Raw genomic sequence first — 18,712 nt, 5'->3', positions numbered from 1 at the left:
TTAGAATCGGACTCAACTGAGAAGGTGTTAATTAAAAATACACACCTTAAATAACACAGCTTAATATATGACACCAGGTTTTTCCTCATTTCCTTTAATGGATTATGCTAGCTCTAAGGCATTGTAAAACAATAGTGTATATTTTTCCAGTAAATAAAAATACACACTTATGAGAAAGAAACATAACACAGCTTGCAAAATAACACTTTACATTACACCAAGTTTTAAACTGGTTTTTTTTGTCTAAAATATTTTACAAAAAACGATATACATCCCAATGCAGTTTTCTCTTTAGCAGACCCAGATTTGTGGCCTTGCCACAAAGGCCGGAGCCTAGGGTGGCACAAATAAAGGGGTGGCATGCCGGCAGCCACATGTGGGGAACTCTGGGGAACTATAGCTTGTGTGTGCAATCCTGGGGAGGTGGTGCGATGTGGAGGATACCTGCCTGCGTGTCCCATCCCCCCCCCCTGCATGTGTGCAGTCCTGAGGAGACGCAGGTGGATTCCACTTGTTTTTTTTTTCACTTTGAACCCTGCCCAGCAGGTAGTAAATCACCCCTATTATATCTGTTGCACACATTGTAAAATTTGCAAATTGCTCTTAAATAAAGGATTGTAATAATCAAATCAGCACCCCAACTGTTTGAAGAGGGTACTGGTATGAAGTTAATAAATATGTCTTTCTTATGTAGAAGGTTACAGACACAGTAACTAATATGGTGAATAAACATAAATCTCCTCTGTGTGCTTTACATTTTTTTCAAATGTGAATATGCTATTAAGGATATTATCTAATATAAGTGTGCCATTTATGCACCTTTTTAATGTGCTTGTTTCTTGTACTTGATATTATAACTGTAATTGTATTCATACTTAAAACTCAGGTAGTTTTCCTGTAAATTGCCGTTTCCTGTTGATTCATTTCAGTGCAGAAAATAATTATCCAAATCCATTTTACCCCTTTGCTCATGGTCATTTGCACTAGGGATTAAGGATTTGGACAAGGGATCGTTTTCAGTACTGCTAAGCTAAACATGACCACTCCAAAGGGTAGAATGGCATTTGAATTCTCAAAGCAGCCTAACACATCTTTGTTAATTGTGTCAGTTTAATAATGTTTGAACTGCTGGATCACTCTATGACACTGGAAGGCTGTTGGGTCCCAGCAACACCCCATGCACCCCTATGAGCATTTCTTTATATAACATTTTTTGATAAAAAAATCCATACCCTGACTAAATAGAATTATAGGGTTATGTAATAAAAGACACTTAGTTTGCCCAGGAGCATTAACCCATAGCAACCAATCAGAAGGTAGGATTTACTGGTCACCTGTTTAAAAGCAAAGTTCCTATTGGTTGCTATGGGTTACTGCTCCTGTGCAAACTTGGTGTCTTTATTGCATATAGAGGCTAGTGTCTAAAGAGTATTTTAAAAAATGTGTTGACTCCTGATCTTATATAGAAAATTTCCGCACCTCCTTTCCTATGGTACTACTGTCTGGTGCCTGGTGGAGCTCCCTAGACGGTCAGCACACGTCAATCATATACGAAAAGCATTGGAAGAGAGTCGCACAAACACCCTATTTCTTGCAGGTGGGGAGCTTACCCCTTTTATTTTTCACCACCTGTGCATCATTGACTCCTGATCTGCCTATTAAATTTGAGTGCAGTTGTCCTTAATCACTGCATACAGTTATTTCTTTCTTGTTACAAGGCACATGTTCCTACTATAGAGCTGTTCAAATATTCTGGACATGTTTGGGTTGTACATGAACTAGAGTTAGAAAGAGGTACATTTAGCAAACTGTAATGGAATGCTTAATAACAGATAATTGGCCAGATTCAATTCCATGAGAAACACATATCTTCTAATTTAATTCTAAAAATTCTAACTAAAAAATCTAAGGCAGTGTCAGGCTCTTTTGGAGACTTAAGTAGGAAGAGCAGTTAGAACTGCTGTTAGTGTACAGCTTGCTCGATGGAAGGAATGCAAGTTGCAGAAAGCGTGGTCGTAGAACACCTGCCTACCGACAAGGGTCGGTAGGCAGGCAGCAGTAAACGTAGTCAGGGACAGGCCGAGGTCAGAGGCAGGCAGAAGATATTCGTAACGATGATCAGGCAGAAGGTCGGTAGGCAGGCAGAAGAGAATCGAAGTCCAAAGTCAGGCCGAGGTCGGTAACAAAAAAGCAAATCCAAGAGATAATCAGAGAACACGGTAACAAGTACTAGCAAGGGAAATCACCAAGCACTGTTTGCTCTTGCTGACGTCTTTTTACAGGGACAAGTTTGGCGCCAAAACGTAACGACGCAGCGTCAATGCGCCCGCGTCCATCGCAACGCGTCCGAATGAACGGACGCGCGCCCGCACAAAGACGCGCGCGTCATACGCCGGAAATACTCAAGATCCTGAGCACCCCGTGCCCGCGCACCAGCTGCAGCTACAGGTACCTTACATTGCCCCCCCCTGAGGGGCGGCCTCAGGACGTCTTTAGCAGGTTTCTCAGGGTGACTCCTATGGAAAGCTGAAACCAACCTCGGAGCATGAACGTTTTCCACTGGTTCCCAGGAATTCTCTTCGTTAGGAAATCCTCTCCACTTGACAAGGTACTGTAATATCCTGCCTCGAAGCCTTGAATCAAGAATCTTCTCCACCTCAAATTCAGTCTCGCCTTGACAAGAAACCGCTGGAGGAGGAGGAGGAATACGACCAGGAAAAGTATTTGGTAAAAACCTCTTGAGTAGAGCAGAATGGAACACAGGATGAACCTTCAAAGCCTTTGGTAAATCAAGTTCAAACGAAACAGGATTAACAACTCTTTTAACAGAAAAGGGTCCCAGAAACTTCGGAGCCAGTTTCTTGGAGGGGTTAGAAAGGCGTAGATTCAAGGTAGATAGCCAAACTTTATCACCCACCTTGAATTCCGGATCCTCTCCTCGTCTTCGATCTGCGAAGATCTTAAAGTTTTGTTGGGCCTTGCTGATGTGTGTCTTCAGAGTCTCAGAGTTTTGCTTCAAAAACTTCAAGCGATCCTGCAGCGAAGGAAGAGTTATTTCAGGCAAGATATCTGGGAACATAATAGGATGGAATCCCACGTTAGAGAAAAACGGTGTTTGACCTGTGGAAGAATGTATAGAGTTGTTATAACAGAACTCAGCACAGGGAAGAAGTGAAAAACAATTGTCCTGAAGATATGAAGAAAAAGTGCGAATATATTGCTCAAGAGTCTGATTGGTTCTCTCGGTTTGACCATTAGTCTGTGGATGATAGGCAGAAGACCGGGATAATGAAATACCTAAAGCCTTACATAAAGCAGTCCAGAACCTTGAGGTAAATTGTGACCCTCGATCGGAGATAACTTCATTGGGCAGGCCATGTAGCCTCACAATCTCTTTAATAAACACCTCTGCGGTAACTGCTGCAGAAGGTAATCGAAGAAGCGGGATAAAGTGAGCCATCTTAGTAAGACGATCTACTACCACAAAGATAGTGTTATATTTGTCAGAAGGAGGAAGTTCCACAATAAAATCCATCGAAATAGAACTCCATGGTCTCTCAGGTAAAGGTAAGGGGCGAAGTAGCCCTACTGGTTTGTTACAAGATGGTTTAGACCTTGCACAGGATTCACATGAACGTACAAAAGAGACACACTCTTTTACTAAAGAAGGCCACCAAAAAAATCGTCTAGCCAAATCTAAAGATCTTCGAATCCCCGAATGTCCAGCCAAAGGATGGTCATGAATATGCTTAAGAGCCTCTAAACAAAGACTAGGAGGAACGACCAACTTGTTGTTTCGTAAAAGAAGATTATCTTGAAGAGACAAGTCATTAACCCCAGGATAATCTGTTAGTGACTGAGGAAAATTTCTTAAACTTTCGATAAAAGAAGATTGCAAAAGTAAAAAATGTCCAGGCTGAAGAATCGTGTCAGGTACCAAATCATTCTTTTCTACAGGAAAAATTCTGGAAAGAGCATCCGCCTTCATATTCTTAGAACCTGGCTTGTATGTGATATGGAATTGAAAACGGGAGAAAAAGAGTGCCCATCTTGCTTGGCGAGGATTTAATCTTTTTGCTGTGCGTAAATATTTCAAATTTTTATGGTCAGTAAAAATGATCATCGGATGCACAGCTCCCTCTAAAAGATGTCGCCATTCTTCTAAGGCTCCCTTAATGGCTAACAGTTCCCGATCTCCTACGTCATAATTTCTTTCAGTAGGAGACAACTTCTTAGAAAAGAAGGCTACTGGGTGTAAAATATCCTTAAGACCTGTGTGTTGGGAAAGAATTGCACCAATGGCCACCTCCGAGGCATCAACTTCAAGAATAAAAGGTTTGGATACATCAGCATGTACGAGAATAGGGGCAGAGACAAACAGCTTCTTTAAACATTCAAAAGCTTGTTGAGCAGCCGGAGACCAAAAAAATTTAATCTTATTGCTTGTAAGATCGGTGAGAGGTTTGATAATAGCAGAAAAACCTTTAATAAATCTTCTGTAAAAATTAGCAAATCCTACAAAGCGTTGAACACCCTTACGATCCACAGGAGGGGGCCAATTAACAACTGCCTCCACTTTTTTGGAATCCATCTTGAAACCTCGATCGGATACTAAAAAGCCCAAAAATTCAATGCTGGATTTCTCAAACTCACATTTGGAGGCCTTGGCATATAGTTGATGTTGTCTGAGGCGAAGTAACACTTCCTTTACATGAAGACGGTGTTCCTCCAAAGAATTAGAGAAAATTAGAATGTCATCAAGGTAAACAATGACGAACTGGTCCAACAGATCATGAAAGATGTCGTTGACAAAATGTTGAAAAGTGGCAGGAGCGTTGCAAAGACCAAAGGGCATAACGGTATATTCGAAGTGACCATAACGAGAACGGAAAGCAGTCTTCCACTCATCTCCCTCACGAATACGAACCAAATTATAGGCTCCTCTGAGATCAAACTTTGAAAAGATCTTAGCACGACAAAGTCTTTGAAAAAGATCAGGAATGAGGGGTAACGGGTAACGATTCTTGATAGTTACTTTATTGAGTTCACGGAAGTCGATACATGGTCTTAAAGAATGATCTTTCTTCTCGACAAAGAAGATGCCTGCTCCAGCTGGGGAAGTAGAATGTTGGATAAAACCCTTAGCAAGGTTTTCATTGATGTAATCCTTTAAGGTAGCCAGCTCAGGTTCAGATAAAGGATAAATTCTTCCGAAAGGGATGGCTGCACCGGGGAGTAAATCGATAGGACAATCATAACTTCTGTGAGGAGGAAGAGAGTCCACCGCTTTCTTACTGAAGACATCTGAAAAATCGTGATACACTTGAGGGACCAATTGAAGAGTCTCATCATCCACAGTGGTAAGGTCTAAAACTTGCGGGGACGGAAGACAATTTTCCCGGCAGTAGTTAGAATTAAAAACAAGTGTTCCAGACTGCCAATCAATACAGGGATTGTGACTTCTTAACCAAGGAATTCCAAGAATGACAGGGAAGAGAAGATTTTCCATCACATCAAATTTTAATAACTCAAAATGCCCCTGAACAGAAAAGGTCAAAATATGCGGGGTCTCCAAGGATACTGGTCCTGAAGCAACAAAATTTCCATCCGCCATCTTAACAGGAACGGGCTGGATCTTGGGAATGAGTGGAATTAAATGAAGACTTGCGAAAGCCTGATTAATAAAACAGCCACAGGCTCCTGAGTCCACCACGGCATCCACTTCAATTCTTCTTTGGTTCCACTGAAACGAGAGGTGAAGTAGAATATAAGATTGCAGTGATGGAATGCAAGGCAACTTGTAAGTTTGGGATGAAGGAACTTTACCATCAGGTCGTGTGGGACAATTCTTAAGCAAGTGTCCAGCCAGGCCACAGTACAAGCATAGATTTAGACGTCTACGTCGAAGTCTCTCTTCCACCGAAAGTGCCTTACGAACCACACCAAGTTGCATGGGTTCTGGGTCAGAAGAAGAAGAAACTGGGAAGACTGGAGGAGGAGCAGTAGGGAGCACCCAGTCCGGAGTAGGAGAGCTGACACCTCTTTCTTGGCGCCTCTCCCTGAGTCTCTGGTCAATTTGAACAGCGAGGGAAATCACTTCCTCCAGTGAAGAAGGCAGACCAACCCTTGCCAATTCATCCCTTAAGGTGTCTGACAGTCCCAAACGAAACTGATGTCGAAGGGCTCTATCATTCCATAGGGTATCTGGGGCCCAACAACGAAACTCAGCCACATACTCCTCTACTGGACGACGGAGCTGACGAAGGTTTCGTAGGGCTGCCTCAGCTGTATCTACTTGGTGAGGGTCTTCATAGATCTTAGACAGGGCCTGAATGAAGGAATCCGTCGTAGCCAAGAGAGGACTGTTCTGCTCCAATAGACGATGAGCCCATGCCTGAGGCTGCCCTTGAAGCAGAGAAATCATCACCCCAACCCGAATCTGATCGGTAGCATGAGACTGAGGTTTTAATGTGAACAGAAGACGGCAACTATTAATAAAGGTTCTGAAAGTCCTTCGGTCTCCAGAAAACTTATCAGGCATAGCTACCTTGGGTTCATGGAAAGGAGAGGAAGAAGTTTCTCCTCCGGCGGCAGCTACCGATTGCCCAGAGGTGCAAGCGGTTGGAGGAATCGTAGACATCTGTAAATCTTGCAACTGCTCCTGCACCTGCAAATAATCTCCCCGGAGTTCCCTCACCACCTGGGTGAGTGAAGCGATTTGTTGGGACAAGTCGACCAGGGTAGGCAGCTCTTCCGAATGCTCCATCTTGGCTTGGTGATTCTGCCAGGCTCTTTTGGAGACTTAAGTAGGAAGAGCAGTTAGAACTGCTGTTAGTGTACAGCTTGCTCGATGGAAGGAATGCAAGTTGCAGAAAGCGTGGTCGTAGAACAGGCAAAGGGTCGGTAGGCAGGCAGCAGTAAACGTAGTCAGGGACAGGCCGAGGTCAGAGGCAGGCAGAAGATATTCGTAACGATGATCAGGCAGAAGGTCGGTAGGCAGGCAGAAGAGAATCGAAGTCCAAAGTCAGGCCGAGGTCGGTAACAAAAAAGCAAATCCAAGAGATAATCAGAGAACACGGTAACAAGTACTAGCAAGGGAAATCACCAAGCACTGTTTGCTCTTGCTGACGTCTTTTTACAGGGACAAGTTTGGCGCCAAAACGTAAAGACGCAGCGTCAATGCGCCCGCGTCCATCGCAAAGACGCGCGCGCGTGCGACAGACGCCGGAAATACTCAAGATCCTGAGCACCCCCGTGCCCGCGCACCAGATGCAGCTACAGGTACCTTACAGGCAGTGATCCCCAACCAGTGGCTCAAGAGCAACATGCTCACCAACCCCTTGGATGTTCCTCCCAGTAGTCTCATAGCAGTTGATTATTTTTGACTTTCAAGCTTGGCGGCAAGTTTTGGTTGCATAAAAAACAGGTGTACTGCCAAACAGAACCTCCTGTACATTTCCAGTTCACATAGGGGTTACCAAATAGCCAATCACAGTCCTTATTTGGAACCCTCAGGAACTTTTTTCATGCTTGTGTTTCTCCCCAACTCTTTAGGCATTAGCAATATTAGAAATAGAACTCTTTAAATGTGACAGCTTGATAACAGTTGCCAATTTGTTTTCATTAATTCTACATTACTGTTAGATTCATGTAATTTGGATTGTTTTGTTGTTGCCTGTTAGGAAATATGTACACACACCGCATAGCACCCAAAGCAAATAAAAAATCAAGCAACATCTTGGAGGTTGTTTAATGATGAATTGAAGGCAAATATAGCAAATGAAACAAAATCTTGGCTCCTAAAATAAATTCAGTAAATGTCAGAGACATTTCTAGATTTTGAAATGCACATACAATATGTTGCCATTGCTCAGTGGTTTAACTTTAGGTCCCACTGCAAATCCTCTTGTGATGCTAATCGTGTTAAGAAAAGTACAACATTTGTATATACTTTGTTAATTAGGTTATGTGCCTTTGAGGTAGGTCACCTTCTAAATGGCATCTGTTTCGGTTGATCTTTGTTTAAGTAAAGAAAAAGAGAGTGGATTACAAAAACTCCACTGTAAGAAAGCTTACTGTCATTTAAGAAAAAGATCCTCTTTGGAACATTAAACCTCCTGGACTTTATAAACAGGGCTTTTACACACAGAGGAACACTTTTTTTATTCTACTGCAAGCCTGAACTTAGTACAACGATGCGTGCTGGAAACATATCCGCTTACGAGGCCCTGGGACCCTTTGATGGCCCCCAATGGCCTCATCTAGCCCCTCGCAGTACATTCTTCACAGTTGCTGCAGTTATGTGTATGGTTGTGATCTTAGCTTTCTTTGTTAATGGGATGGTGATAGTGGTAACCCTTAAGTACAAGAAGCTAAGATCCCCACTGAACTATATTTTGGTGAACTTGGCAGTAGCAAACTTGATGGTCACAATTTTTGGGAGCTCTGTGAGTTTTTCCAACAATATAGTGGGCTATTTCTTTATGGGCAAGGCAGTGTGTGAGTTTGAAGGCTTCATGGTGTCCTTAACAGGTAAGGAAACATCTTTTAAAAAATATGACTTTTAGACATGTTAAAAATGTATTATTATTTTTTTTTATAATACAAAAAAGCCATGAATATCTTGTAAATTATATCCTTATAAACGGTGAGTTCTGATGTCATCAGTTATAAATGGTGAGTAGTGATGTCATTTCTGTCACATGACTCACTGAAACTTGTGTATTATAATATATAAAGTACCCCCTGTTGCAAAATATAAGGATATTAGGAGTTACCTTGGAGTTCCATGACCTGTATAAAAACAGTCAGCCTTCGGCCTTGTGTTTTTATATGGTCATGAAACTCCACGGTAACTTATAATGTCCTTATAATTTACAAGGGGGGGTACTTTATTCACTATATAAACATGCACGCACACTCCTACACAAATATTTTTTGTTTTTTACATTTAAATCACAGATGATAAAATGCAATATTACTGTAGCCAGTAACATGTTTAAAACATATATGTGATTCTATTCACACACATATGGGGTTACCACAAAGCCTTGTAGAACTAAACTTCTATTGGAGAAGTTTCTGCCTGGTCCAGTTCCCTCTTGCATTGTTTGTCATGACAAGCCGGGACTGCTTTGTGGTCAGGTTGTAGATTCTACTAGATAACCAATTGTAATGTTGATAGAAACAAATATATGCTGCATTGCACTATAGTAGTTTTAACTGGATGGTCTATATTGACTGTTACCAGAATAGTTTGCTGAAATTTAGATATGGTAAACATAGGGCTGATTGATGCAAAACATTGGATAACTCCTTTGTATTTTAAGCATGTAAGCTTATAGAGTAGGGCGTGCCTAAATATATTGCAGTAGTCAGCTATTCTCCAAAGTAGACTCTAGTTTCCAGAAATTAGAAATATACCGCCTTCAATAGCAATCACATTTACAAATAACCTTAACATAGAACATTTGCAATTTAAGTTTATTGGAAGGATGCTTAGAATAAAATTTGCTTCTTTTATTTGCATACAAAAATTATTTGTAAAAAAATGCAAATTTGGCTTTACAACCCATTTAAGACAAGAGCTTGACCAAACAAAATTCAATACAATGTACCGATATGGGATCGGCTATCCAGAATGCTTGGGGTTTTCCAGAAAAGGGGTGTTTCTGTAATTTGGATCTTCAATAATGATTAATTAAATGTCAGTCTAAATGAAGGACAAGGTACTGTTTTAGTATTACAGAGAAAAAGAAAATAATTTTTTAAAATGGAATTATTTGGATAAAACTGAGTTTATGGGAGACGGCCATCCATTCTGGATAATGGGTTTCTGTATAACGGATCCCATTCATATATATATATATATATATATACAGTATATATATATATAAAGTCAATTTAGTGAGCGCACTCTTACCGGATTTCTTTCGATGTGGGTGCGTTGGTCAAAGTTTCTAGTACAAAATAGTAACCCGCACTCCAATGTTTTTGTGAAAAAAAGTGTTGAATTTTATTCACAGGTGTATATCCAACGTTTCGGTCCACAATGGGACCTTTCTCAAGGATATATATATAATAGTCCAAATTCAATTTGAATTTGCAAAAAATTTGAAAATTCCAATATCTAAATTTATCATGTACTGTCTCTTTAAAAATTCGATTTCGACCTGACGAATTGCTGTTTTAGCCTATGGGGGGCTTCCTAGAACCTATTTGGAGTCAATTGGTGGACTCTGAAAAATCTCTGAATCAAATTAGATCGAATTCGGCTGAATACGGACCCATTCAATCGAAAACTGACCTATTCGACCCAAAAAAAGTTGACTAAATTTTCTGTTGGTCTTTTTGAATTCGAATGTCGAAGTTTCTTCAATTGGAAATTTGACCCTTGATAAATATACCCCTTAGCAATGTGAAGTAAAGTTTTTCTACCATGTTGGCAAGTTAAAAACTTATAAGTATAAAACATAACAATAGTGGTGTAAATGTGATCGCTTTATTGATTAACTACTATTAGATGTGAAACATTCTAATTACTTTAAATGGCAAGTCAACCCTAAAATAAAAATTTGCTTAAAGGGATACTGTCATGGGGAAAAAAATTTTTTTCAAAATGAATCAGTTAATAGTGCTGATCCAGCAGAATCCTGCACTGAAATCCATTTCTCAAAAGAGCAAACAGATTTTGGGGCTAGTCAATTTCCCAGCTGCCCCAAGTCATGTGAATTGTGCTCTGATAAACTTCAATCTTTACTGCTGTACTGCAAATTGGAGTGATATCACCCCCCCCCTCCCTTTCCCCCCACCCCAGCAGCCAAACAAAAGAACAATGGGAAGGTAACCAGATATCAGCTCCCTAACACAAGATAACAACTGCCTGGTAGATCTAAGAACAACACTCAATAGTAAAAACCCATGTCCCACTGAGACACATTCAGTTACATTGAGAAGGAAAAACAGCAGCCTGCCAGAAAGCATTTCTCTCCTAAAGTGCAGGCACAAGTCACATGACCAGGGGCAGCTGGGAAATTGACAAAATGTCTAGCCCCATGTCAGATTTCAAAATTGAATATAAAAAAATCTGTTTGCTCTTTTGAGAAATGGATTTCAGTGCAGAATTCTGCTAGAGTAGCACTATTAACTGATGTGTTTTGAAAAAAAAACATGTTTTCCAATGACAGGATCCCTTTAATAAAAGAAAACATAATTCTAAGCAAATTTTCAGTATACAGTACATTCATCAAACATTTCCAGTTATTTGTAAAAACAACAATTATGTTTTCTCTAATTAGGCAAAATTATTTTTAGGGTTGACTTGCCCTTTAATCACTTAAAACTTATTGAAAGAGCGACTAGAATATTCTGAAAGCTTGTAGTGATTTTGTTTTCCAATAAAGAGAACACTTTTACACCACTTCTGTTATATTTCATATTTAAAGTTTCACCCTATAACTGAGAAATATGATGTTTAACCCATGTGAGCAACAGAAAGTGCTCTGTTAGTGGTTGTACATTTGCCTCTGTCTTGCAATATTTGTGTGCATACTATTAAAAAGCCAGTTGCTATACAGGATCTAGTTAAATGCAGCATAGGCAATCATGCCTGAGAAGGCTGCAATCTACGTCATACTTGAATTAGTTGAGTCTTCCAAAACTATTAAAAGGTAAGCTTTCCTAGATCTTCCATATTGACACCTAAAAGCTTTTATAAATAAAAGTCACAAGGACATCTGATTAAGTGGATAGTAACCCACAAAGCCAATCAGTTTGATGTCTACAAGCCAGTTAAGTGGTGTTTGACCTCTATTCTGTAAATATGTTTGACCAGACATCCTTTTTAAAAACATTCTATATGTGTGTTGATTTAAAAAAAAAAAAAATATATATATATATATATATATATATATATATATATATACATATACACACACACACATGTCAGCTCCCAATAAGCATAATGGCAAATACGGTCCCTACATGAACTCCAGGCTCTTTGTTCTGAACACCCAGGATTTGCAAACAGAATCCAGATTATTTGTGCTGTAAAACGTAAGTAAAGCCAAGCAGGCTAAAGCCATCTTCATGAGCTGAAAGTCAAGTTTGAGAGATGCGCTGAATTCTTTAGAAAGAGGATAGTTCAGGATTACCAACGGCTAAGCTTTGAAACTGAGATTATTGGATTTGTGAGAACTGAGAACTTTCTTATCTGTTTAGTTGGCTAGTTAGTAATAATAGCTGTGGCTAAAATCAAAAGAGCTAAGGCTGATAAGTTATCCTGTCTGGTCCTCAATGAACTAGGGTCATCGGTAAATATGGTGACACCATATTTAGCTTGAAAATTCACTAAGATGAATTCTAGAGAAACTCTACATCTTGCTAATTCACACTAGCAATGTGTTGACTACTGAAACACAAAATTAACAAAATAAAATTATTCGGGTCTAACCTAACAGTTTCCAAATACTCAGAACGGATTCCAGTTGGAATTGTGTTCTTGTTGGAATTGTGTCTTTGGATTTAATTGGTTGCAACTACAACTCCCACACACTATGTGGGTTATTTACTAAACTCCGAATGCAAAAATCACAAAAAATTTAATAAAATAGAATTTTAGTATTCACGTATTTTTCAGGATTTATTAAACCCCGAGGATGGAAAAGGCCGAATCTGAAAATCTGGCATCTCAGACCTGTCGAGGTTGCATATAAGTCAATGGGAGGAGTCCCAATGATTTTTTGATGTGCGCTGGTTTTCGTGCAATACCCCAGTTTTCGGGTGAAAATTCCGACAAAAATCTTGAAAATCGGATGGAAAATTTGTGACAAATGGATTTTATACCGCAAAGCAGATTTTCGGGAAAATGTAAACAAATAAGCGTAAAAAACCTGAGCGGGTTTGTAGCAGAAAATATTGAGATGAATTAGAACTTTGATAAATAACCCCCACAATTTGCACAATTACCAGCTAATGCACGTTATCTGGACATCATGTTAATATGTTTATTTGTTTTCTACATATATCAAAAAAAGCTTGGGTGCTGGTGTGAAAATTTGCATTGTGTTCGCTGGGAGCTCCCACTATAGATTCTATTGATGGTAAAGGTATTATGTGTTAAGTGTGGTGAGTTTCAAATGCATCTTATGAATAAAGATGATCTTATAAAGGTACCCTGCAGAGTGCTGTTTTTATGGCTTCTGTGTTTGGTCACTCTTACAAATTGAATTAAATTCAGATTAATTTGCAGTGCATTTAGCCACCCTTATTTATCTAACCTAACAGTTTCATAGCTTTGTACTAAGCTTTACATAGAGCTATATTAATCAGTTACACTCCTGAAATGATTGATAGCCCAGTGATTTAAACCCTTTGCTTGCTGACTTTGTCACGTCACATTCATCTGGGAAACAGCAAAGAAAAAATCCCGGAACCTTTGACTTTACTTTAATTCACTATGGATGTTACAGCATGAAATGTTCTAAATTTAGCTTTCTTCCACAAATACAAACGCATAATCCCACAAAATGCATATATACTTGTCATTAAATAACAAATTCAAGTGTTTTAAATGTTAATGCAAACTATTCTTGTACTGACCACAGATAGCCTAAATACATTGCTGTCTGGGGAAGACTATTTCTGTTCAGGTACAAAACAAATTTGTATGAGAACAATACCACTACAGCACTTTAAGATACTGTATGTGCAGTTGAAGATGCCCCAATCTTGCTTCTGCTGAATCACAGCACATGTTTTGGGCCACTTCACATTATTTTAGTAATTATTTCAGATTCACATCATTACATGGTCATATAGAAACCTGTCCAATAATGAATGAATTAGTCAAGCAGAACTGTAGAATGCATCACCATAATCCAATTTATGTTTGCCCATCGGTACTTGTTTTATTATTCCTAGACTTCGGAGCAGATTTAGTAAAGGGCGAAGTCGCTAGCGAAAATTCACCAGAAAATCCAATCCGCTGGGAGAAAACAGTCGTAGAGGAAAATTCGGCTTTTAGTGAATTTGCCCCATTGTTTTTATGACATAACATTGTTAAGAGGTTTCCTGTAGGGTATTGCTTACATGCAGTGTGCCGATTATATGTCATACCACATTTTGAGAGCTGATTTATAAGATTATGTAGAACAAAGTTTAAGGAGCACGTGAACTGTGACAACAGAAAACCATTAAAGGAACACAAACAGCCAATAGCCATCCAATTGTATATCGCTGCTGTTGGTTTTTTTTCTCCTGAGCCAGTCTTCTCAAAGCACTTAATTTTGTCTATGAATTCTCAAGATTTTGTTTTGTGCTTTGCAGGTATTGTAGGACTCTGGTCTTTGGCCATCTTGGCATTTGAAAGGTATATGGTGATTTGCAAACCAATGGGAGATTTTCGTTTCCAGCAGAAGCACGCAGTCTTAGGATGTTCTTTTACATGGGTCTGGTCTTTCATTTGGACTTCCCCACCTCTTTTTGGATGGTGCAGCTATGTTCCTGAAGGTATGTTTAACATTTTAACTGCCCACTAAATATAAATGCTTCTTAGCAATGGGGAAACAGACTCCAACTTTCTGGGGCACGTCTGGATTAAATCTTGGTTTACCACCTCTGTATTTAAATGACACATTTGCAACCATGTACTGGTGGATCTATTGGGCTACTAGGGTCGATCCTTATGTTAAATTGCTCTATGAGCAGTAGATAGTTAGAGCTATGTAGTTAAGCTCCCTTGAACCCACATTGGAGCTTAAGGGTGCTTGACTACATAGCTCTAACTATCTACTGCTCACAGAGCTCACAGAGCAATTTAACATAGGGATCAACCCCTACTCTTGCTAATTCTGGTTTGGAAGGTTACCGTCACACTAGTTTAAACTGAAAAGCCAGTGTTCTTACAGTAATTAACCCAGGTTGCTTGTTGATACCACAGTGTGGCCACAGTCCTTAGGTATATTTTTAAGCATTTAATTTTAGTAATTAAATATCTATGGGTTTTCTTTTATCTAGGGTTGAAGACATCTTGTGGGCCCAACTGGTACACAGGAGGTACCAATAACAACAGTTATATTATGGTTCTGTTTCTTACTTGCTTTATTATGCCCCTGAGTACAATCATTTTCTCATATTCCAACCTCTTAATGGCACTGAGAGCTGTAAGTATAATGTCAACAATTATGGCTTTGCATATTCTACAGTTCTGTTTCAAACTGCAAGTTGCTGCTAAATATGTGTGTCCATACTGTCACTAGAAAAAACCTTTATCCCTGTTTTATAAATAGAGGAACCCTAACCCTCACACCACTCTAGATGAACCAAATACCTGTGCAGCATTTTGCTTGTTTATTGTTAATGTATAAAGGACTATGCCATAGCAAACAAAGGAAGTAGTTCCTGTGTATTAACTAGAGGACCACAAGATATTGGTGTGCCTACAATCATCACATCAATGAATACTTTAAACTACTTTAGACTATGTGCATAAAACAGTAATAGTATATGACTTTATGACTGTAAATATCCCTGCTTTCAGTATTATTTTGTTTTTCTTTTAACAGCATAATCTAATTGCCATGATTTCTTTGTAACATTTTTTAATTGTACACAATGAAACCTTAGTTTGCTTCTTGAAACTGTGCAGTATGCTAAAAATTGCTCGGATTTGTATTGACACAACAAAACAGATATCATTGTAGCATGCACGTATTAACTCCTTTTGCTATTGGCACAATATACAGTATAATTTTTAAAATATCTTTACTCCACCAAGATGGAAACCATTACTCTTTCTTAAGAAAAAAAAAAGAAATATATATTCAAATTAACTGAAATTGTCAAAATCTTTTTAGGTTGCTGCACAGCAAAAAGATTCAGAGACTACACAGAGAGCTGAGAAAGAGGTGTCAAGAATGGTGATTGCCATGGTGCTGGCTTTCCTTATCTGCTGGTTACCTTATGCCACATTCGCTGTTGTGGTGGCAGTCAATAAGGACGTTGTCATCGAGCCAACAGTAGCATCATTGCCATCATACTTCTCAAAAACAGCAACTGTTTACAATCCTATTATTTATGTGTTCATGAACAAGCAGGTGTGTTGAATTTTAAAACTTCATTAAGATTATAAAAAAATGTATATTCAGTCTCATAAGTACAAGTTCAAGTGCTCTCTAACCCTTTAAAAATAAATTACTACAACTTGCAGTGACATAATTGGAGTAACTAAGGCCACAGCAAAGCCACAATTGTTTCACTGCTTACTACTCAGGGCTACACTGCATCCTAATACATATCATAAAAATAAGTTTATTTAAACTGCAGGTATATTTTGCTTCTGTTGGAAATCAGTGTTAAGGTTTACTTAGCATATGAAAGCTTTAGTTCTATAGAGCTACAGAGTAGCACATGATCTCCAAGAACATTTTGGTAAAACACATAGGGGCAGATTTATCAAAATGTGAGTTTATAACTTAATAAATAAAAACTCAACTACTTTCTAATCATTCCTATGGGGTTTAGAACCGTATGTATCAAATGGTGAGTTCTAACTTTCACCCATTGATAAATACAATTCTAAATATCCCATAAGAATGTATAGAACGTGGGGGAGTTATTTATTAAGCTCTAAACTCAAATTTTGATAAATCTGACCTGACCCATAGACTCTATTTTATCCAAATAATACAAATTTTAAAAAATTATTTCCTTTTTCTATGTGATAATAAAACAGTATCTTGTACTTAAAGAATTAATCATTATTGGAAGCAAACCCAGCCTATTAGGTTTATTTAATGTTGACATGATTTTTTATTAGACATAAGGTATGGTGATCCAAAGTATGGAAAGATCAGTTATCCAGAAAACCTGAGCATGCTGCATAACATGTCCCATACTCTATATAATTCAAAGGGCATATTATAATGAGACTATATTTCCAAAGAGAAAACAATACATATCCAAGCATAACTTATTTTTGGTCAAAACTCCCATTTTTGGGTTAAAAAAAACTTGAATTTTTGAGATTTATTATACCCTAACCCTGGAAATAGCTTGAATCAGAAAATATACCAACTAAAACCTGTCAAAGTCATGTAGAAGTCAATGGCAGAGGTCCCTTGAAACATTTAAAGATGTTAACAGCCTGCATGATGTTTTTCTTTGAGGGTTTTGCCCGAAAGCTCAAATAATTTAAGGAGTTTTCGGGACTCAAATTCGCAGAATATGGTTTTCCCGATTCAAGTTTTTTCTTAAATAAGATACCCTTCAAGTTGTGAGTTCATTCATGTTCATTTGAGGTATAAAAAATTCTAACACTCAACATTTGATAAATTCCCCCAAAGTTTTCGATATAAAATATAAATATGTCATTAGTCATTATGTCCAACACTTTAGCCTAGAGGCTTTTCGGTGTTGCTAGTTCTGGGTTGTGTCAGGAAACTACCAGTAGCCAAGCACTTTACATTATCACACAAATTACCTTTTCGAATATAATCTTCACCAGTTTCATAATCAGTAAAATAAAATTATATTCAAGATATGCTTCTTTTAATCAAATGTGCATGTATTTTCTATTGCAGTTTAGGAACTGCTTGATGACTCTTTTATGCTGTGGACGCAGTCCATTTGGAGATGATGAAACCAGTACTTCAAGTGCCCGCACAGATGTCACTTCTGTTTCAGAAGCAGGTGGAAATAAAGTCACACCCGCATAATCCTAATACACCCAACCCGCTTCTCTTTCGGTTTCGTTTGGTTTTTTTTTAAACATGTTATAGGTTTGGTTATGTACAATACAATGAGCAAGTTTGGCTTTAAATGTGAAATGCAAAACAAAATAAAACATTTATTCTGATCAAATGAATGAGTATTTGTTATCAATATCTTGTTATTTACTGTTTATCTAAGGAAAAATAAATTGACTACGCATAATTTAGGGGGGAAATGTTTAACTCTAGCTATTCATGCAGAAGCTATTGCTTTTACATTGAATGTGTGTGCATTCCACATCAGCTAAACAACAGCTAAACACAGAACAAATTGTGCATGAACTATAGTGTAAGCTGAAATTGATAAGCATGTGTTGCTGTTGCTATTGCACTGCAATGAATAATAATCAAACAGCACTTGGATCTGATCAGCTGATTGCAGCACAATGTGACTATATACAGAGCAATATATTTGTGACAGTTTGGGCGACTTCTTCCTTATTACCAAATCAATGTTGTGTGCACTGGGGTTTGTGTACCAGAGCAAACCAGGCAAATCTGCTCCAGTACAATACACCATAGCAACGACTTAGCAGTTATATGTGATCAATCTGCTCCAGGTAAAATTTGTTTAGGACTTGGCGCACCATAGATCTTATTCTCAGGGGCTCTCTAAATATTCAAATATTGTAATGTCTTGGTAAGAGTGGAGAAAACCAGCCTGCTAAACAATAGTGTTGCCAGGGGAACAAGTCTACAAATGTATACACCACAGATGTAAATTTAAATAACACAAATCACCCTCTTCCCATCTCTGTTGCTGTTCCATAACCTTTATTTAACCTATGCTTTCACCCTACTTTCCTTCTTTTTGCATCTCTCTTGTGCATTTCCCATTCCCTAGGCAGCACATCTCCTGTAAGATTTATCCAATACAATTAAGGCAAGTTCTAGAAATACTGCTAACCATTAACTAACCACCAGGTAATCCAGGCTTAGAGAAT

General features: G+C 38.5%; 1 protein-coding gene across 1 annotated transcript; it reads left to right on the top strand.

Moving 5' to 3' along the window:
• The first annotated feature begins 8,151 nt into the window (after positions 1-8,151).
• Positions 8,152-17,859, top strand: opnpl.L (pinopsin-like [provisional] L homeolog). Its single transcript, XM_018245714.2, has 5 exons — positions 8,152-8,532; positions 14,326-14,508; positions 15,016-15,161; positions 15,855-16,094; positions 17,580-17,859. Exons 1-5 carry the CDS (start codon positions 8,196-8,198, stop codon positions 17,712-17,714), a joined length of 1,041 nt encoding a protein of 346 aa, XP_018101203.1. The 5' UTR covers positions 8,152-8,195; the 3' UTR covers positions 17,715-17,859.
• The last annotated feature ends 853 nt before the right edge of the window (positions 17,860-18,712 follow it).

This window comes from Xenopus laevis, chromosome 2L (genome assembly GCF_017654675.1).
Source record: "Xenopus laevis strain J_2021 chromosome 2L, Xenopus_laevis_v10.1, whole genome shotgun sequence".
Lineage (NCBI taxonomy): Eukaryota > Metazoa > Chordata > Amphibia > Anura > Pipidae > Xenopus > Xenopus laevis.
Note: the sequence above shows the minus strand (reverse complement) of the source record. Positions and strands in the feature narration are given on the sequence as shown.